This window comes from Callorhinus ursinus, unplaced genomic scaffold, assembly GCF_003265705.2.
Source record: "Callorhinus ursinus isolate GAN/ISIS: 27379988/994484 unplaced genomic scaffold, GSC_fseal_2.0 scaffold6, whole genome shotgun sequence".
In the NCBI taxonomy this organism is placed as follows: domain Eukaryota; kingdom Metazoa; phylum Chordata; class Mammalia; order Carnivora; family Otariidae; genus Callorhinus; species Callorhinus ursinus.
Genome location: NW_027397068.1, coordinates 70,225,780 through 70,248,991, shown reverse-complemented (window position 1 = coordinate 70,248,991; position 23,212 = coordinate 70,225,780). Strand labels below are relative to the sequence as shown.

Sequence of the window (23,212 nt, the reverse complement as noted above, 5' to 3'; positions counted from 1 at the left end):
GAGCTAGACAGATTATGGATTTATCCTTTTTATCATCCTGAAGAACACATCTCCAATTTTATAACGTACTCAAGTCAACAGGTACCCCCCAAAAAAAACAAAACCAAAGCAAAACTAAACACCACTAAATTTTGCCACAAGATACAAAGTGTAATGGTACTAAGTCATTAGTGGAATGTTTGCTTTGTAAAATTTAGACCACCACCAGACTAACCAATTAATCTTGAGTCCAAATCTTGTAACTCAAAGATTAACAATCTTCTCCCATAAAAACATACAACAGAAAAGTGCCAAGTTACAAAAAAAAAAAAATGTAACCTATCCCTCAAAACAGAGAAAAGTTTATGAAAAATACTCTCTTCACAATCAAACTATTTCTTTATTAAATGACTTTTCATTCTGCTACATATTGTATGCTTACAAAATTATTATTTTCAAGAATTATACTCTAAAATGAAAATGGGCTCGATAAACTACTCCTTTGGACAGAGTTGCTGGATTTATAATTGTGACAGTTAAGCAAGCTACAGAAAAAAACAGCCAATCATTCATTCATTCATTTATGCCAAACTTAGGCTCATGATAATCCTCCCAAATAAAAAATGAAAAAACTTCTTTAACACTATTAAAAAAAAAACAACAAAAAAACAGAAAACCCTTTATTTTGGCATCATTATTCACTATTTTCACAGGAATACTGCATATGTTCCTTTTACAGACTATTTCTTTTACAAAATAATAAACATGACATTCCATCCTTAAGAAATGAAGTTTTCACTTTATATTAATAATTCTTTTTCCCCCTCTACCTAGTCAGGAATGCAGCCTTAGTCTTTTTCTTTTCTTTTTTTAAGATTTTAAGTAATCTTTATACCCAACGTGGAGCTCGAACTCACAACCCCGAGATCAAAAGTCACAGGCTTCACTGACTGAGGCAGCCAGGCACCCTGGCACCCTGCAGCCTTAAATTTAATAGTGATTCATGGTAACTGCATTATCACGGATTGTTTACTTCTCCTTTTTTGAAACATTTTTTTAAATTTGTATTCCAGTTTGAGTAGTCTCAGTTTATACAAATGTTTTACTGTAGGTCAGCTGAATTCCTATTTAGAAACACATGGGTTATAAATTCTATGTAAAAACAACATAGGAAATGAGAATGTTCTGTCACAACATGACTCTTTCAGTTAAAAGTGGCCACTGGTATATTTAAAACTAAACAAATTTATTTATAATTCATAGGGACACATGTTGGAAGAAGAATGCCTCTTCCAAGATGTTTTTAAACACCTTTATAGATGAAGAAATCTACAGTCTTAAATTTTAATCATTAAGTTATAGTGTCTGGGTCATACTTTCTATTAGAATGCCACAGTACAAAAATTTCAATCAGAGAGGCTACAAAATGAATATTAAACTTCATATAGTTTGGTTGTTTTGATGAGAAACCAGGTTTATAAGTAAATTCAAAAGTAAAACTGGTGATGGTGAATATCATATACAAGGGATATGATAGGACAGTCAATAAAAATGTTGGAAGAAGTAAAATATATTAATCTATTTACAAGTGGAAAGTAATATTCATTTCCTCTGTAATTTGTCCAGGTACCTTTTCACTAAACTACCACTGCTAGCTAAATATGCTGGGCTTATTAAAAGAGCATTTGCAGAAGTTCCGTATTTGGGATGTATAGTTTAAACATGAATAAACCCAACTGTCTAAAAGAGCGGTCCTAAAAAAAAAAAAAAAAAAAAAAAAAACAAGATACTTCCAAAGTGTTCCCACTTGCAAACCACCACCTGACTCGCAACATACTGAATGTCATCTAATCAATCGGGATGAAAAGAGGCAGAGAATTCCCAGAAGTGTGTTTCCTATATTAATATAATTATTTATGCACGGTCCCCTTGATCCCTCCTCTTTCCTCTCTGTGTATATGTATTATAGAGACAGAGAAAGAGAGTGAGAAATGTATCTGATTTAGGAGAATATCTTAAGTTATTTTACCCGACTCACCACCTTCAGTCTCGTCTCCCACTAAAGATGTGTTATCAGTCACAGCTGGTTATTCCTGGACAACCACTATGGTTCATATGGTTATCTGTCCCAGAGATCTGAAAACCCTTTGCAAAATCTAAGGAGTTGATCTAAGGCAGACTTCACTGAAAGCAAAGTAGATTTCCATCTGAGCCTTTCCTTACATCTTCTTTTTCTTTTCTCTCTCTTCTTTTAAGTGATTTTACCACTCACTGATAATAGCACAAGCTGGAAAGAGCAAGGAAAAGCAAACTCCAATCACTGCGGCCATTTATTTAGTTACATACACAACTCCGACAATAATGTTGGGAGGGCCGATTAGTATTGCTTTGAATTACAACATATTTAATATAGTTTTCACATATACATGGTCTTCTGTTATGTGGTAAATAAAAATGGAGAATACAAGATCAAAACGAATGCAGAAGAATCCCAGTGGTATTCACACCAACATACTCCATCAGAAGAGGTCGGCAGTACTGGGAGGTCCAACAATGGAGTCAGGGGCCAGGAGTCAATGAGATATAGTTTTAGCCAAGAGTCAGCTGCCATAATCACTGTGACTCTACGAAGTCTCTGCTCCAGGTCTCTTCGTCCAGAGGAAAGGAAAGCTGAATCTCAGGAAGTTTGGTAGACTAGCAACCCTAACAGGCCCTGGCAGCTAAATGAGTTTCACAAGAGGAGGAGGGGCAAATAAAGGGTAAGGAAATTGACAGTTCATCAAGCACTTCCGGGTAAGGCAAGTACTACACAAGAGGTTTTACATAGGTTACATCTCATGAAGTTCGGAGGGGTAAAGGTGAAGCATCTAGGCAATAAAACTAAACTGAAGTATGTGTGAATGTGCTTTGTGAACCATAATGTGCATATTTAGTACACTTTTTAAAATCTGATACCCCCAAAAAGGGCCAGCATTTTATCAAATTTGGATGGTTAGAATTTTAATAACTTGTTTTCATCCCTATAAAAGTAGGAAGTGCAAATTAAGTCAGAAAAAAAGTAGGAAAAATAAAATTCCTCATGAAATCACTCAAGAAAGCCAGCAGAATCGCTCCTCTACCACACCAGGTGTTCACAAGAGTGTGGGGGAGTAGTGTGCCTCCCCCAACATAAAGAGCGCTGCCAACACAGGGCAAAACAGCACGTCAAGGCCTCGCACAGCAGGCTAACATCATCTTGGTACAGCCATCACTCCTCTTCCCTTTTAAATATCTTAAACCTCCACAGAATGGCAAAAACATTTCTGTGCCATTACACATGTTAAAAGTATGAATTTTGCAGATTTTACAGATGGTTCTCTGCAGATAAAACGAGAGGATACATTAAAGTCTTTTAAATTACAAGCATTCTGAATATAGGTATGTCTTCTTGTTGATTTCTTACTGCTGAACCTGTTCCAGGAAAGAACACTAATAATAAGCTAATCCAAATTTTATTTTTATGTGATTCCTACATCTAACATAAAATCTGAAACATAGGAGGCAATCAATAAATGACTGTTAAATGTAACTGAATTTTTCTGTGTAAAGTGAAATCTTGTGCATTAATCGAGGATGTTAACAGGCATGCAAGCTAAGAAAAAGCATTCAGTGTAGTAACTATGAAAAAGCAAAAACACTTGGGAAAATTGGAACATATTTGTATTTATTCAAGGACACTCATAATTTTAATCAAAACTGGCAAAACAGTATTTAAAAGAAAGAAGGTCTTAGGTTTGACACCTGAAGTTGGAGGACACTCGGGTGTGTTGTACAGCAGGTGCTATAATGGAAGGAACGATACATTCATCGTGACTCAACCACTGTTGGCACCCTGAGTCAAGTTTCCTGCCCTTGTGGATTCTTTATTTTCACATCTGGGAATTAGAGCTTCAAAAAATCTGAATCAAATTACATAAAAATACGCACATTTTAGTAACTCATTAATATTAAACCTTTGCTCTTTATGTAGGAAATGAAATGACAGTGCTTTAAATACTGAAAAAAGAAAAGTTGGGGGGTTGATTTAAAAAACAAAAAACAAAACAAACAAACAAATAAACAAAACAAAGAGAAAACTGTTCCGAGTTCATGGTAATCTCCCTAAGGCCCTATTTCCTCTGCTGGGGTTTAAATGTATCACAGAAACTCAAGATATTCAAAGGGATAACCATTTCTACAAAATAAAAGAGAACATCTTTCAAAACTAGCATGTGAAAACTAGGTTCCTCCCGTCCCCTCCCGCAGTCACATATCCTCAAAAGAGAAAAACAAACAAACAAGCAAAAACATTACATTTGTATACTAGGCTCATCAAAGCACATACTCAAAATAAGTGTCAGAAAAGGAGAAATCATAATGAGATAAATGAAACGAAGGAATGTTCCTCCAAAATGAACTGCAACAACAAGAAAAAAGTCTAAATCATTCCAAAGTAAGCCAGACAGAGCAGTATGAAGTAACCTGTCCCTACCCAAGGAAAAGAACAGATTAGGATATAAACTGACTGGACTAGCCTAAAAGCAAAGACAATGGGACCAGCCATGAATCCTAAGTGAATTACATCTAGTTTCATTTATTTTTGAGATTGTTCTCCTGTCTTGCTCCATGTTAGAGTTAGAAACACTCTGATACAACCTGCTGAGCTGTTTATGCAAACTCTGCTCCAATATTCTTCAAATCATCTCCAAGAATTTACACGAAATATAAAGTTATAGCCACTGCTATCATTCTTTCAACATCAGTCCTATTTATGTCAATGTTTTATCTCCTATATAAAGAACTATATAAAAAATAAGGCATTGGTAGCAAAGATGAAATGTTTTCTTTTAGGAGTTGTAGAATTCAAGCAAATTTATTCAGGACTTGCTTTTTAATGTCATAAAATCTCTGGGTATTCTCTTCTCCCTAAACCCATTCCCACCACCACTTCCCTGTGTTTGTCATCAATACCAACACACATCTCCTGGCCACTCAGCTTAAAAACCTTAAAAGCGTCTATCATTCACCCCTCCCTTTATTTCAACAGTTTTCTCCCTCTGCATTCTCACTGCCAACACTTTTTAATAATCTGACTCAACCTCATTAGTGAGATAATACACTAGCCTCTAAAGTTGTCTCCCTGCCTCCAGTGGTAATAAAGGCATTTTGAAAATAAAGGCTTTGCATAAATAAAAGGCAGGAACAACTCACTTGTCTTGGTAACCTGAAAGTACCAGACTTTCAAAAATAGAAGAAATGGGGTAGGATCTGGCTTTGAGCAGACAAAATAAATGTCAGGAACTCATGACTTTCTAAAGTTCATATAACTCACACCTATGATATTCACAAAGACCCTTACTCTGGGCACAGCTATTCTCCTTTTGCTAGCAGTTTCCAGTGTTCGTTAACTGAAATTTTTACTTATATAAAACAAGACTTTAAAAAATGGTATCTAATAAATTATTACACCTAAATTATTATAATTTTGAAGCCAAATTTCCTCGAGATATAGATAATTACAAAAAACCAACTACATCCTTTTAGAGTCATTAGAAGGTGTTAACTGGATCACTGCACTTCTCAACTACCCATACCCATGAGAGAAATAAAGCCTGATGAAGATCCCTACTTACATGAGAAATTTTTGGGGAAAAAAAAAAGGATCAGCATCGGGGTGTAAGTCTCAGATGGGGCAGGATATTGCTGTGCTCACTCATTCTGGCCTACTTTCAGAGAAGACATTTACCTGTGGATCAGGCACAGCTTCTGTGCTGCTGTCTCAGTGGACACGATTCTGTGCTTTGACAGAGATAGGAATAAAATAACAAGTAAAAGTAAGACTTGTAGCATTACCACACTACCCAGATCAAACCAGTGAGCCCCAAAAGCAGGAAGGAAGGTGGCAAGGAAGTAAGGAGGGACGGAGGGAGGGAAGAAGGAAGGAGGGAAAGAAAACACAAAATGTAGAAATGCAGGGGACATTTTTCATTTTCATGAAACTGACTTGGGTTCATCAAGAACAAATGGTGGTTTCCATGTCCTTCGGTTGTTAATATTTCCACTCGTGGTAAATCTCAGTTTTTTTAAATCTCAGTTTAAAAAGCACTCAGTTACTTTCTAGTACATAAATGTAAATCTGGAGTGTCAGAAGTGAGTGGAGGCCTCAGAGAGAGACCATGAGGGTCTTCTTTCCACCAGCATGAAATTAAAACAAATGCTGATTATTGTGGTTCAGAGAACCGTCTCCACCGGGTTCCCATTGAGCTAGTGGGAAAAGGCATTAGACTTTGCATTACTAAAATAAGATGGCACTGTCCTTCAGCTTCCTTATTTGTTTCTTATTCCTACCTCCCACTTTACCAGGTGGTCATACAGACACCTGGTATATGCACTTCTCAACTTTCTACATGAACTTTTCTCCTTCTCCCGAAACTCCCCTACACTCAAGGACATCAGACTGCCAAACGTCTTGCAATGGGAAGAGGAAGACCACTGCAGTCTCTGAAATGTTGTAGATCGACTCCACAAGAAGGTCCTTGGCTTTCCCATGACCTGCGTAATAAAGCTACTGACTCAATCAGGCAACCCGAAATCCCTAAATTTGTTCAAAAGTAAATGGCACCCAAAAATGGGAGGGAGGACCATTACTAGAGCCATACATGAGCCAGAACCTTAGCTGAGATTTAAGCCTGTTTGCCATTCAGTGTCATCATTAGCACAGGTGTCCAGGTCAAAAAATATTACTTTCTCAGAATAAAGTCATCATTCCTTCCATACAAGTCATCCTAAGCTGCTCATTTTCTTTTTATGAGGAGAAAAAAAAAAAAAAAAGGCGAGAAGTGAGATAAACTACTTCCAGTTAATCATTTTTATAATGATCTGATAATAGATATTTAACCATAATATTATTTACTATCATTCTGGTCTAATAATCAGGTACTATTTAAATGAAGAGAACTCTAGAAAACGAGCTATCAATAAGTGAATGCTAAAGATTACGTATTTAATTTTAGAATGTTCTCACATGCACTGAACATGGACAAAACGCACAAATGTATGCACACAGATTCCACTATACGTGACTACTACTCTGAACACTTTAAAAATTCAAATGATGGCCTGATAATGAAATAAAGTGAAAAGACGCACACACCACAATTTAACATTGGATAAAATTTAGGTCCTGTGGAAAGAGACAACAGTAGTACCTGACAACTTTTTTTTTTTTCTTAAATAGAATGCATTAGGAAGAAAAGTGGTTGAGAAAGCTTAGTCACTTTTTTGTAGCTTAAAGCTTTTTTTCCTCTCTTTTATTCCAGGCTTAAACAAAGTTCAGTGGGGCATCAAACTGCCTGTTTTAAATTACAGTCTGTATTTTAAAATAGAATGCATGCACGGCATGTTCCTGAAGCTAGGGGGTGGGAGTGTTATTCAGGGAAAATTGAAGGCTTGTTGAGTCAATAATCTTCTTTCACACAGTAACAATTTTCAGCTAAAATTTCTTGACCCAAACAAAGGAAAACAAGACCATTCAGTTATTTTACAACAATTTAGGAAGGCAAAAGAAAAAGATGAGAAAGAGAGACACTTCTAAAATTCTACACTGTGAGAGAAGAATAAAAAATTTTGCTCTCTACATATATTTCCTCTCCTAAGCTGACAGTTAATATTAAAAATAGTTACTTCCAGTTCAAAAGAAAAATAAAAGCAATTAACCAGTCCACACATGTTACTATGAGCTCCTGCTGGTTATATATCTCTTATTACATAACACAGATGTCTGCCTTCAGTTACCTACAAAGTGGAAATCTGTAAAGTAAAATCTATTTGGGGCGCCTGGGTGGCTCAGTCGTTAGGCGTCTGCCTTCGGCTCGGGTCGTGATCCCGGGGTCCTGGGATCGAGTCCCCACATCGGGCTCCCTGCTCGGCGGGAAGCCTGCTTCTCCCTCTCCTGCTCCCCCTGCTTGTGTTCCTGCTCTCGCTGTCTCTCTGTCAAATAAATAAATAAAATCTTAAAAAAAAAAAGTAAAATCTATTTCCCACCTACCTTGGGTAATACAAAGTAAAACACACTCAACCCCTTACAAGGGCCAGGCCTGCATATTCTGGGGAAGCCCACTGACCTCTCTAGGTACCAGTGAATAGGAGGGGCTCCCTGAAGAAAGGAGGAAGGAGGCTTTCTAGCTCAACATGCCAAGAACTGCCTTTTATAGAAATAGCAGGTTCGAATGAGAAAAGGTACCTCTGAACAGCAGTCATTTTTTCGTCCTAGCATAAAAATTTACAGTTAAAACCTGAAGGAGCCACACTGCTTGACAAACTCTCCTACCCAAGCCCCCGTGTGAGAATTTCTCACACACTGCTTTTTTGCGCTTTATTCTAAAGCCAAATGCTACTTTCTCCCCTTTGTGAGGAGAGACCGCTCCTCTGTCGGGGAGGCCCGAGTGCCCACGTGTGGTTCTGTGGCTATTTGCAGACAGACCTGGGAGTTGCACATGCCCAGCCTGTAGGACCACAAGAGAAGGCTCCATGGCCTCATGCAGCTCATCTGAAGAGCTGCAAGCTGGTTCAAAACCTTTCCATCCCCAATTTGTTATGGCACAATCTGTAGGCTGACTTTTCTATCAGCCAGGAATATCTGCATTTTTCATCCCGTACTTAATGAGCCTCATTTATCAACTATAGATCACAGTTATCCTTCTATTATCAAAACCAATATCCTGCAAATCAGTTATATTTCAGCCTCTCTTCATCTCCAATTTTGTCTAGTGTCTATTTTTTATAGTACTCCTTCATTAATTTTTTTAAGAATTGACAGTCCCATAAAATGGGTTGAAATTCATTTCCCCCATATTTTAAATGGAAATCTTCAGAATATGATGTGAAAAAGTTCACAGTGGGTATGCTTAGTTAAAATGTTTTAAAAAGTTAAATGAATTTTTAAAAATAACATACTGCCACTAAGCAAATATCTCAGCTATAATAAATTTAGAATTATCCATTTATCTCAACAGGACTGAAGATCTCAATTTAGAAACACTTTGCACACAAACATTTCAGTTATTTAAAAGCAAACTCTGGTTCTTTTTAAATATTAATTTATTCAAAACTTTCCATATATTTAGCCTGCTTTTACCTGGACGAAATCCAAACAGTGAGGTTTTATTGAGTATTCATTTACAGAACAAACATTTATGTGGAAGATTATTTTAAAAGAAGGAGAAACCTACTTTCCCACTTCCTACTACTTCCTACCTTGTTCAAGTTCAAGAATTATCCTCTATTTTCAAAATGACTACCAGTATCACAAAAATGCTCTAGGGGATAAAATTATAGAATATCACATCTTAAACAAATAATCCATGTTAGAAAAAAACATTTGTCAAAGTCACTATCACTTTTCCTAAATTAGGACTTTCAAGTAAGGTCTTCACATGTTTCTCTCAACCTTAATCCAAAAAGAATTGATGTCTCTACATGGAGTAGACCAGTTACTAAAATTACATTTGGGAATATGGTAAATCTTAGGTAAAAAACCCAACTATTACGTGTTCCATTTAAAACTTTACCAAGATATCAAACTGTCTCTGCACCTTTAGTTTTGAAACTATGCCACTGATTAACTGGATCTACAGATACTCAACCTGACAAGGCACCATCTTTCAGAGACCCTCCTGCCCCCCCCCTACAACTTGTGTAACTCCCAAACTCAACATACTCTACCAACATTTAGAGAACACTCATAAACCGCTTATGTGGTCAGCTGCACACAGGAATTCTCAATGCTCTAACACTGCGATTTGAGAAGGATCAAGCCACAGAAGACAGCTACATTCTTAACCTTTTACTGAAAACCATTTAAATCAAGTTCAAGATACAAATAAAAAAAGTTTTGGAAGAGTTCATTCAGCAGCCATACATCTAATTCTTACCTGGTACGTTTCAACTTCTGCGAAAACCTGCCACCTAACAGGTTGAGATCATTTTAACAATTTGTATTTTAGGTAGGGTTCAAAGCTTAATAAAAAGCAAAACCCAGTTAAAAAACGCTTCACCTAGCTTTTTCCAATAGTTTGCAATTATTCACAGAAACTATATCAAATCCACACACTTAAAATGTCCCTATTAACATATCATCAATATTCATATATGCTTCCAAAGTGCATGACCTTTTACCACTATCCAACATAAGTGTCATTAAAGATTTAAAAAACAAACACACACAGAGTATTCTTTTTCAGGAAAGGCAAATCATTGTAGGCTCTGTTGCTAATACCTAACCCCCAAAGAATATCCTTGGTAATAACAGTTTTCCAACCATCCTCTTTCAGGCTTCCAATATCCTGTTTAACAGCCTCTATTTCAAAGAACAACCAGCATTTACTACCTCCTTCCTTTCGCAAAGGGCCAAAAAACATATGTTTTATCTAAACCTCAATAGTCCCTTCTAATTGCAAACTCAACAGAAGTACGGGTTTTTTACTAAACTCTGAAAGATAAAATCCCTTTTTATGTCGATCTCTTTAGATATTTCCTATTTAAAGAAGAAAGGGTCAGAAGGAGGATTTTAATGACCTGATGGGCTTCTCAAAGGCTATTAGAATGTGACTGATCCTTTCTGTCTCTCAGGTAAACAGCATAATGGACCTACTACCTGAAACACAAACTGGTGGCAGGCCTCTTGGAAGAATGAAACAGATTTGTGATTGCTATAACCTGAGGAAAACTAACGGCTCTTCAAATCCCGGGAGGAGAAAGCACTATGTGCTTAGATGAAGGAAGAAAATCAAACCTTTTGTTTGTTTACGTCCTTGTATACATGTTCATAAAGTATTTTATTAACAACATATCCAAGCCATATTTACTGAAATGATTACTGTTCCTGTCAATTTATTTATTTTTACAATTAAAAGAATGTTTTCACGCTACCAAGAATGTTTTTCACACTACTTTTAGCTTAATTATCCCAAAGTGCCCACTTCTATGTAAGCTTAACGCTACCAGGTAAAATTCAAATGTCATCTTATAATAAAAGAAAATGGTTTTGACAAAACCCCACCCTGCTAATACAGATGGTGCACTCATATAATCCTTTAGTATCGGAAGCATTGGAGAACATAGGCTGTCTACTATCAAGTCAATACCTTGGGAAAAAAAATCCCTTCAGCAATGAAAAGAAAATTCTGATACTAGAGGAAGAATGTGTTTAAAAGTTTCTACATAAAATCTATTAGGAAAATACTTGCTGAATAAGACATAATAAATATTCTGAAAAGATCCTCATCTATTAATAGGGAAGTGAAGACAGCTATAAAAATAAATCTAATAAAAAGATCAATAGTAATGGCACAAGCAATGAAAATGTATCAAAAGATCCAACAAAAAAAAAGTATTATTAAATAATATTTGGAGAGTTAAAATAGAAATTGAGATATACTCAATGTTTTTAAGATAAAGAGTTAATAAGTTATAGCTTTTTTTTTTTTTTTTTTGGCCCTCCACAGTGTATTTTGCTCAAATGCTGGCTTCATTTCATATCAATAATAGAGGCAGAAAAAAATGCAGAATGGGCTTGAATTTTAAGGGATACTATTCCCAGGAGAGAGAGTTCTTCAAGCTACTTTTAATATCTGCTATATGCTAAGATTTGCTAAAAATGGTAATATCAAGAGTATGTAAGCTAATGTGTCTCAATGGGGGAAAAGCTGTACGATTAAGAGGTACAGCAATAAGTGGACATTATTAAGAAAGATCTGTTCTAAGCTTAGATCGGAGTGAATTAAGTGATAAGTAAATATCACTGGTCATGGCCCCAAGACAACAAGAGGACAAATATTAATTTATCAGTTATTTGCTTTACTGTGGATGATCTGAAGATCTAAGTCAGCTGGAACATAACTGCTTTAGCTACTGAAGATCACCAAGAATTTAATGACATGCAAAAACAGAGAGACACCAGTTCAAAGAATGGTGAGTGGACAACTTACTGAGAATTCAAATTATAGATCTAGCATAAAGACACTGGAAATATCTTGATTTCTTGTAATAGAAATTTAACCATGTAACAAACATGCTAAAGAAAATATCACATGTGTAGAAAATATTACAAAATCTATCTCAATATAATAAAAAAGATTAAGAAATAACTAGAGAAGCTTCCTTCTTCAGTCACATACACAATAAAGACTTAATAATCATACATTAGGATCACTATACCACATTTTTTTCAAAGGTCAAGGTAACACCCACAATTTCCTTAGTTCCAAATCACAAAATAGAGGTTACAAATATGATGGATTGTCTTTAGCTTTAAGTAAAAAGACAAAATTTATATCACTGACACTTGAATAAAAATGCAGCATAAATCTACAAACTACCCAATAGGAAATTCAGATATAATACAGTTTCATGATACCTACAGTATCAACTTAACCAAGTTGGAGAACTAAAATATTTAATAGGAGTAACACTAAAAACATATTGATATTAGAGCCAAGTAGAATACCAACAAATTTCCCCCCCCATTGTGATTACCTTAATTGTATATAACAACAGACTGATGCAGCATCCACATGGCTAAGAATATATCAGTAAACCCTGTACAGAAACGTTTTACACAAATGAAGCCTGTTGAAAGAAAAGTGTCTTGCTAAAATTCATTTAAATAAAGCCAATTTTCACCTTCACAGATTAGCAGCAGGGGCAGGGGGTGTGTGAGGTACACTAGCTGATCTGTGCTTTGTTCTTTATTCAGTAACTGATACGTCCATATACTCACCCCAAAACCTGGAAATTTTGCTCTCTAAAAAACTACTGAAATGTTACTGAGTCAACTGGCATCTTATTTACCTGTGAGAGTTACAAAGACAGAAAGAAAAAGACCAATTGGGGCGTTTCTTTTTTTTTATTAGCTCATAAGAAAATGTATGTGATGAACCACCTTAGATCCTCTTGGGAACTAGGCATGGTAAAGGGTAAGGAAGAAAGCAGGTCATCATATGTATACCAACAGAACCATTGAGAAAAACTTAAACTACTGATGAATATATCGGTTCACTTCCCAAAATGCTTTTAGCCCCCTTTTCAATTATCAACTTAAAAAGCACCATCCCAGAGCAGAACTCTTCAGTTTTCTGGGACGACTGCATTTCACTCCTTCCCTAACAACTGTGCTGTAGAGCTAGCTGAATATCAAGCACCCATTTCAGTGCAGAGCCATGAAAAGAAGCACAGCCTGGTGAAGTTCAAGTGCATATGAGGAAAGCACCACACCACAAACTTTTCTTATAGCTACATAAAAAAATCTATCAATTTATAACAAATGTTTCCACATGTGTAGCAGTACACTTCATCAGCCAAAGGCACACCTACAAAGTTGGGTTTCTCTAAAAACAACAAAAATCTGGTGGGGGAAAAAAGTGGAATTCATTGTCCATCTGCTTCCTGCAAGTCCATTTAAATTTCCTAAAACCACAAGCCAATTTCCAAATATGCAGCAAATGTTACATTTATCAACAGTGCTCACCTGCATACGTGCACACACAAACTACACGCTTACCAAGCTGTGAATCATCCGCTAAAGAAAAAAGCATACAGCACAAAACGCAGAATCCATCACCTCTTTCATTACTTCAAAAATCAAATAACTAGACAATAAATACTCCAAGGTGACTACAAAATGACCACAATAAATTTCACCCACCACAGAAATAACAGCTAAAAAATGAGGATGTCAAAAACATGTGCATCAGCTTCGAAGATACTATACACCCTGTAACCATGACTTACCTTCTTCTCTAAGGCTACACGTAACTTAAAAATGGGTACGCTATGCATGCCAAACATCACGTAGAACATTCATTACAAATGCTGGTTCTCAAATGTTTAGCAGTAATATAATAAATCTTAATGTAAAATATTTGAAACTCAAATTAAAATCATGGCTAGCCCAAACTCCCATCTTAAATGAAACTTAATAAAGATTAAGGAATAGTAATAATTTTTCAAATCACAATATTTTAACAAAAAATAAATATAAAAATTTATTTGCAGATGTATTCTTTTAGTTTATAAGGAAAACCTCATTTAAATTAAATTAGGCTGCTCATTAAAAAAACAGATGAACTATTTATGGGCCTCAACATGATTCCCTAGAATGTAGCCACTACTCTAATCAATATATACCCCAATCAGCACACAGTATTTGCTGGTGGAATACTTATAAGCTGCTTTTGCCAAATTTAAAGGAAAATACTTTCTTTTAGGTAGAAATGGACCGGGTGATTTCTCATTACATAAAGTCCCAGCAGATACTCAAACTACCACCGGATGCTTTCTCTCATTCATCGCTGATATCCTCTGCCAAGTGGGAATTTCTTTACGTTTAACTCTTATATCGGACACCGTTGCTGTGTATCACTACCAGAAATTAACAAGGTAAGCAAAGAACAACTGTACAACAGAAACACCTTTCTGCCACAAAACCCATCCGCTGAATAAACCTTCCAACCGGACTAAGAGATACCTACAAATGAAAGAGACTTATCCAAGACCACACAGCTCTTAAGACAGCCCTAAAAAAATTAATAAATCACAAATATATCTGAAATCTAGAAACTTCTCCCCCAAGTCTTAATATAAAATAGAACAAACAAAAACAAGAGCTCTTTTAAAAAATTTTTAACTCATTACATTTCCAAATCAGCACACTAATGTCTTACTGGTAAGCTTGATGGTCTTTCTTGTTGTATTAAGTTCAAGTCTTCATGGTTAGGTTTTCCAGAAGCCAAAGGAGGTTGAGACCTAGTTCCATAGCCTTCCTGAGACATGTCCTAAACAAACACAAATACAAAGCACTTCATAAATATCTCAATGAGTTGTAACCAAAACAAAGCAAGGCTTATCACAAACTATCAATTGATATTACATTTAAGCAGACATATAAATATGTTATAGCTATCATTTAACACTTTATCGAACGTAGAAAAAAATCAAAGCAGTGAATCATCAAGAGCAAAAACATGTATCTTTTTATTTTAAATATATATATACATGTACACACACACACACACACACCTAAATTTATTATGAGACCATACAAACTAAACACCATATTTGAGTTTTGCAGGAAGGTTAACAGTCAGTGAAAGATGGGGAAGGAGGTCAGCTATGATCAAACTCTCTTTTAAACCGGAGCAAACCAAAAGCTCATGTTATTGCTTAATTCTGATTTTGGTTGAGCTGCCTTTAATATTACCTTGAAAATGTTAAAATAATTAATGAAAACTTTACTAACAACTGACTTTTAGTATGTCCTCTCGATAACCCACAAAACAACATAGTTATTAAGCTCACAGTATCCTGGGGTTTCTACAAAATCAATAAACATTCATGCATAGAATTCCATATGTTCACGTGGCATAGTTTCCAGAGAACCACAATAAAGAATAAAACAGCAGTAGGGAAACAAAACACACCCAAAAAACCTGCTGAAGTATGAGAAACTTATCATTAACATGGCCTTTCTGGCATCCTGTTGAACACTTTTCCAGGAGGTATTCTGCATGGTTTCGGTATTATGCTGAAATACTATTATATAAACCAAATACCACACCACACCAAACTTACTATATACCCAATCTCTAGCTGTTTAACTATGTATGCTCAGCTACTAAACATTCTACCACCATTTACACCCAAAGTCAAACAGCAGGACAGCATATAAAGTACTTATTACAGCATGTCTTAATTGGCACTGAAAGTTGAAGAACCAGTTTCTGAGCGGAGAGCAAAAAAGAATAGAAAATATCACTTAAAAACAAAATTCTCTCCCTTTCCCTTGTCAGTGTTTAAAGAAATACCACATACAGGTTCTACTTCTCCTGTTAAATTCTCAAAATATTACTTTAAAAATTAATGTTTATTAGTTGAAGCCCTATAAAAAGCTTCTACTGCCCCACCCCTTTCTCACACAGTATACACTTAAAATTACATGGCTTCTTAAGCCAAGAAACTTTGGACCAATAGCTACTACTACAAAGTACACAAACTGCGCAAACTAGATTTAACTAGCCAAGTGCTGGTTTTAAACAGGCTCTGTAATAAAGAGCATGACAACAACACAGCATTTCCCAAGCAACCCTTCTACCCTTTAAATAAAGCTCTACACACACACACACACACACACACACACACACAGTTCATCAAAATATCTCATCTCTAAAAGGAATGCGTAATGCCTAGTCAGTACTATGCTTTTTTAAGAGAGTTAAAGCCCAGTTGTCCAGGTTTTAATCTGGTAACAGTTAGGTGAGGCCGCAGTGAGCACATGCGATCCAGGACACCCAAAAGGGTAGCTCTTCAATCTGGCTGCCCGCGGAGGATAACAATTAGGCTGTGGGGGACAAAAGCCGAGGCTGAAAGATTATTACCACTCTCACTGCCCCCTGCCCCTGAGCACCACAGCTTCCGGATCCCAGACCTCCACTTGTCACACAGACTTCCTGCTGGGTGCCCTGCAGGTTCCTTTAGATTAACAGTGAGGATTTCAAATCAAGTAGGGCACAAGGCCTCCATTCAGGGCCTTCACCCTGGTACAAAAAAAAATAATAATAAAAAACAACACCCCACAAAGGTGCTGGACAGTCTCACAATGGGCAAACAAATGAGCAGACCCCTGCTAGTTCCTCAAATACACGCGTGTGCGCACACAGAGTTTATGGGCAGTGCTCACTTTTTTTTTTTTTTTTTAGTAAACGTCAGTTAAGAAACAGGAACAGACTCACATGCCCTCTGCTTATTAGCCTTTTAAATGTTTTTTATTTTCTCTTTGTAGCTAAATGAACTGATTTTTAAAAGAGTTGAAAGAGACCATTACAACTATAATGAATACACATTTCAATTTAGATACTGTCCCCTCTAAAATAAGCAACACTGAACTAATAGACTATGAAAGCTATCAGAAAATTTTACTCTGGCCTTACATTTCACGTTTTAAGGCTTTAAAAGTTCAAAATAATTAGATTCTACCAAAGTCTCCAACACTATTCCTAACCACAAGAGGCTTTCAATTATTAAATTCAGTTGGAAATAAAACTGAAACAAAATTTAGTGAGAATTGCTGAAACGGGAACTTCTTCTAGCCTCAATTTATGTTGAAACATAAGGATTAATTTGACTGAGAAAACATCCAGAAAAGGTACCAAGTTTTAACCTAACACAATCATCATCCATATATAATTCACACAGGGGCTATAAAGTCTACATCTGGAAGCTTTAATAGAGATAGAAAGGTTATATTCTATAACAAACCAGAGCTTTTTCCCCCCTTCAGAGCTATATTTATTTCTAGTATGTACTTATTTTCACCTCAAGAAGAGTAGTAGTAATGAGTAATTTAATAGACAGTAAGAAGGCAATGTCAGTCTCAGAAAATAAAGAATATGTTCAGCATCACATTTTATAGACAAATGACAAGACACAGCCTTACATTCTTAACACACCGTTGCCATCTTTGGTTATTTACAAGTTGGAACTAGTGCACACTAGTGGGTAGGCCAGTTTACACGCACATTATTACTGCACTCCTCCGCCATCCATACACAAAGCCATGGCTATTTAAGAGAGTCTCTCAGTGTGATAATTCTGCAATACAAAAGAACCACAAGTGGGGAATGTGGTTTACCCCTTCTCAGTTCTTTATCAATATTAGTTTTCTTCATCTCACCCACAGACTTTGAACCATTGATGGAGTCTGGTTTTAACTATATGTTATGAGTCAAAGATAAAGGGAGACTGACTCAGAAAACAACAAAGGTGTGAAAAGAGCTTGGGGTAGGGGTATGTACACATCTGCTTCAGAAGTTTTCATCTAGGTGTTTCTTTTAACAGACATGGTATCGTCTACTGAGCGCCCAGGATGGAACACTCCTTTCGTTGGGCGCTTCACATCCCACAGCGCGGAGCCTAAGCCGGAAACACTTGTGTCCCACTCCTATGAGGAAAGGCCAGATCAAAACTGTCACGTGAGTCTACCGTCAAGGCCTAGAGCCCGAGTGCTTCTGTTTTCTTTTATGATGAAGTGAATTAAGTACTAATGGCAACACCAGTCTATAAAGAAAATGTAGAATAAAATGTCAAGGATACTTTTTAAGAAAAAATAAAAAGGGAAGATATTCCCATGGTGTGAGTTCGAAAGATACAAAGCGATGAACACTGACGAGAGCGGCCACCTCCCTCCCAGGATGCCCTCCAGAAGGACTGCTGTGCACAAGCTGTTATTTCTCTTTCCACAACTGCGCAGGGCGTTGCCAAGTACAAACGTGAATTCAAATCCCTTTTCCTTTAAACACAGTGGGGCATATTTCCTGTACACAGCGTATTTTTTTGGTCCCTTAACAATGTATTGTGGAGCTCATTCCATACCTGCACCTAAGTATCTATTCTTTTCTTAACGCTACGTAGTCCTGCATTATTGTCAGTACTGTGACTTATTTAACCAGTCCCCTCCTGATGGACATTTAGGTTGTTCCCAGTCTTTCGCTACCTCATGCAGCACCATAATAAAATCCATGTGCGTTCATCTTCATGTGATATTTCTCTGGAGCATAAATCTCCACAAGGAGAATTTCTGCCAAAGGGGTTGATACGTGTAAAATTTTGACGGAGTCTAGCAAAGCGCCCTTAACAAAAGGAGCATCGGTCTATACTCAAGTCCATCATTTTGGAATAGCATGAAGCTTCACTAAAAGTTTACCTTAGCGTCTCAATATGCCTAACTGCATTACAAAAAGCAGGAAATCCAGAGTAGAGGGAGTCGGAGGAGGGTCGGCAGACAGTCACAAAACGGAAAACAACACATAGACTACAAACCAAAGGAAGACAGGGAGCAGATGCAGTGAAGAGCACCTCCGTCCTAGACACACAAATGGTACTGAGGGGCTGGGGAGGGTGAAGTCCAGAAGCCAGCAAAACACCGTTTAGAACACACAGTGATTTTCAGGTTACTCAAGAAAAGGTTTTCCAATAATCACATGAAGTACAGATGGGCTACGAAGAATACCTTACTACTCTTGTAATGATCCAGAGCGAGATGACAAGAACCTGAATGGCCTCGTAACATCCTGCAACATCTAGGTCAGAACAAACATCTTGCTCCTTTTCTCTCCCTGCTTTGGAAACTCCCGTCATCAGTTCCAACGACTGATGGGGAAAAGAAGTGGTCTTGGTATCAGGACCACTTCTTTTAAGACACTGTAGTGGGACGGGACAAGGATGGCATCACCGCCACAGAGAAAATGCCCCATGGCCACGCGGGGCTGCCAGTCATGTGAAATCATTACTCTGATCAAGAAACTCAGCATGCTACTGACCTCCCCAGCTTTAGTTTGTGGATAAATAAATGTAAACTAGCCTTTCCAAAAGGAAAGCAATATAAATCTATAAAATATTCAGGATGGCACAATCACCCTCTTGCCTTCTCGGAACACCCTAACGGAAATGTTATTAATGAAGACAGCTGACATTTGCAGGCAGGGCTCTGTGACGCACCCCATGCACGGTCCACCTTTACCAGAGTCCCATGACGTAGTCCCTAGCATCATCTTGCTTTTTACCACGAGGAAGCAAAAGCTTAAATGAGGTGCACGGCTAATGTCTAAGCACTGCCAGTATCTCAGTGTGATGGACAAATCTTCAATTCTATCCGAACTACTTTGGAGACCACTGGAAGCCTCAAACACTATTACATAACAAGGATATAATGTAATTTTAACTTTTAAAAGGTATTACCCTATTCTTCCATATATTCTCCTAAATTCCCCTTTCAGAAATTAATGAATCTTGCATATTTTATACATGGGGTATTTCCAAAATATTCAATTACAGTGTTGTGAATCAATAAGAAATACTAACATTGAAAACTCCCACAAATCTGAATATAAAACTACTCTCTCTACCACTTGTTATCATTGAATAGTTTTATTTAAAGTCCACAGGCTGACAAAAAGCAATATAAAGAGACCCAGCCTTCCCAAGGCTCCTCTGCTGGTTCTGCTCTTTCTGCCCGTCCCCCGAAAACTGGTGTCCCTCAGAGCTTTACCCCAAAGATTCCATGCAGTCTGATCTGTGGATAGTGACGATTCCCAAATCTCAATTTCAAGTCCCACATATTTGAACTGCACTATAAACATCTCGACTTGAGGGTAAAGTCCCTTACACACATCATGCCACGGAAGGACTCCCCTCTTCCTCCTCCAATCTGCTCTTCCTCCTTCGGCTTGCCACCTGGTCGAAGGCCTCCCCCTCCACAGGGGACTTCTCAGAGCTTTTTATCTTTCACCATTCATACATTTCTGACACATCACCAAACCCCAAGTCACCGCAAGTCCACCCTCTTTTGTCTTTCCCCCAACTGCCAGGCCTCTATTTGGGCCGCTTTTCACGACAGCCTCTTGCCCACCATGTCGGCAGAGCGGACTTGCTAAAACACAAATGGTCACAGTGTCCTCCTGCTTGGAAAGGGCTTCCTCCTGGGGCGCCTGGGCGGCTCGGTCAGTTGAGCAGTCGACTCTTGGTTTGGTCCTGATCTCGGGGGCGTGGGATCCAGCCCTGTGTTGGGCTCTGTGCTCAGCAGGGAGTCTGCTTAAGATTCTCTCCCTTTACCTGACCCTTTGCCCCCACTCTCATTGGTGTTCTCGCTCTCTGAAATAAATAAATCTTAAAAATAAAAGACCTCCTCCTCAGTGCCTACAGAATGAAATCCACAGTCCGGTTTGGCGCCAAAGAGTTGGGCAAACATCCTCCAGCTGCCACCCCAGCTGCATCTCGGTCTTCCCCGGGGCCCACTGCAAGTCCTCACGTCACCCACTGACTGCTCCCGAGCTCCCGCGGTGCCCTGCGTCTGCAGGCGCAGCTCTCCCGGTCTGTCTTGGTCCCGAGTGGATGCCTTTCTTTCTGCGTCTGCAAAGCATCTGGCTGTCCTCAAGATCCTGCTAAACATTAACTCCACCATGCCCCCAAACAACTACCCCACACCAACTTCAGATGTACTCCTCTTAAAGAATTTACAGTGCTGGGGACGCCAGGGTGGCACAGTCGGTTAAGCATCCAATTCTTGATTTTGGCTCAGGTCATGATCTCAGGGTTTTGAGACCGAGTTGCAGGTCAGGCTCCGTTGAGTGTGGAGCCTGCTTAAGATTCTCTCTCTCCCTCTCCCTCTGCCCCTCCCACCCCCACTCCTGCACACCCTCTCTCTCTCAAAATAAATATTTTTTAAAAACAGAGTTTACAATGCTGTATTTCAGCTACTTGTCTGGACTCTTACTTCCTCTTGGACTCCCAGTACCAAGCACGGACAGGTACTCAATAAGAGGCTGGTGCATGATTTTTTTTTTTTTTAAGATTTTATTTATTTATTTGAGAGAGAGAGAGTGAGAGACAGAGAGCACAAGAGGGAAGAGGGTCAGAGGGAGAAGCAGACTCCCCGCTGAGCAGGGAGCCTGATGTGGGACTCGATCCCGGGACTCCAGGATCATGACCTGAGCCGAAGGCAGTCGCTTAACCAACCGAGCCACCCAGGCGCCCGAGGCTGGTGCATGATTGACTGAATGGCTCTGAAAAGCTTACACTCAGAATTAGACAGAGCAATACAAAAATAAATGTAGGAGGACAGATACATAAAACTGAACAAAACTTGGGCTCATGTCCAAGAATATTTATCATGTTAACAGCCACACTGCCTGGTAGCAGTGTGCTACAAAACACATTTTGCTGTTTGTTACTGGCGGTCTTGAATGTAGTAAAAAAATAATAATAAAAATTGAGAGAGAGGGGAAAATACTATGGCAAGCATCAGTGGTGCCATCAAAAAAGAAACAAAAATCAAGACATTCTATCCCTCCTAATGAACAAACCAGCAATGAAATATTCTTGCCAAAAAAAGAATGATAATGAGTTTGATAAAGCCTGTCTATCTAAAAACCAATTTATAGGAAATAAAAAGGACCGAAGAACACACTAAACCATAGCAAATCAATCATCAAATCTCAAACTGTGGGAATCTCTACTAGACAAATGACCTACTTTCTTCAACAAATAAGATGCAATAGTAAAAAGAAAAGGAGAAGAAAAGAGAGAGATGGAGACAGAGGGAAATCCTAGAGATGCGAAGGTATCAACCAATTCTAAGACTGGATTTTACTTGGACCTTGACTCAAACTACCCTACAATGTAAATTAAACATTTATTCCATTTATGAGGCTACTAGAAATTTGGATAATTGGTATGAAAATTTATGTTTTGAATGTGATAACTGTATTATGTTTATGTTTATTTTTTAAAGCCCTTTAACTTTTAGAGATATAAAATGAAATATTGACAGATTAAATGATATGATGTCTGGGACTTACCCTGAAATAACATTGAAGCTTGGGGTTGGGAGGTGAGGGCAGAGAGTGTGGATGCAAGAAGACTGGCCCTACAACTTCTGAAAGCTGAGTGATGTGTGCACAGGGCTCCTGTCTACTTCTGTTTATGTTTGAAATTTTCCATTTAAAAGAAAATGGAGTTAGCAATATTGAAGACAAATTCGGAAATCCAGAGGGGGGCTGAGGCTGTGGGGCTGACTGCAGCTTTCACCTAAAAGACTATTAAGAACTTCCTAATTGGTCCCTTTGCCATCAATATCCTTTCCCCCAAGAAAACCCATTAAACATAGATCATTTAATCTTTCAGTTTCTTAACCACTCCCACACCATTCTATCTTTAACATGTATGCTGTACTACTCAATCCTAACGCTCAGCTGTCTTTTTTTTTTTTTTTTAAATCCCTCCATAGTCTTAACCAAATTAACCTGGCCAGTGTCATTTTCCCTAGCGGCCCCAACTGCTGACTCAGCGATCCTTTCTCACGCTCATTCCTTGATCAAGCCGTCCTGATCCTGATCAGCTCCAGCCACCCTCCTTGCCTAAATCTCACACTCTTACCCTTATCTTGGTCTGGGCTCTCAAAGGCCCTGTTTCCTCTTTCACTGACTCCAAGAAGCCTTTTTTAGGCACAAATCTCAAAAGTTCATGAAACTTTGAGTCAAAGAAACCCAAGATCAAATTCCAACTTCTAGATTATTCACTAGCTGTGTGACCCTGAACAAATTTTTCAGTTCAGTTTCCTACTCTAGAAACCACACTGTATTGAGTTAACCTGGGAAGGCTAAGGGCA

At 37.9% G+C, this 23,212-nt stretch overlaps 1 protein-coding gene across 9 annotated transcripts in view; it reads right to left on the bottom strand.

The window, feature by feature from the left end:
- The window catches only part of ARID1B (AT-rich interaction domain 1B), a 437,894-nt gene that overhangs the window by 264,978 nt on the left and 149,704 nt on the right, over positions 1 to 23,212 (bottom strand). For all 9 annotated transcript variants that reach the window (XM_025866378.2, XM_025866380.2, XM_073894146.1 and 6 more), the window contains one exon: positions 14,718 to 14,828. In XM_025866378.2, the coding sequence (XP_025722163.1) occupies positions 14,718 to 14,828 (111 nt within the window). The remainder of the gene's footprint in view (positions 1 to 14,717; positions 14,829 to 23,212) is intronic.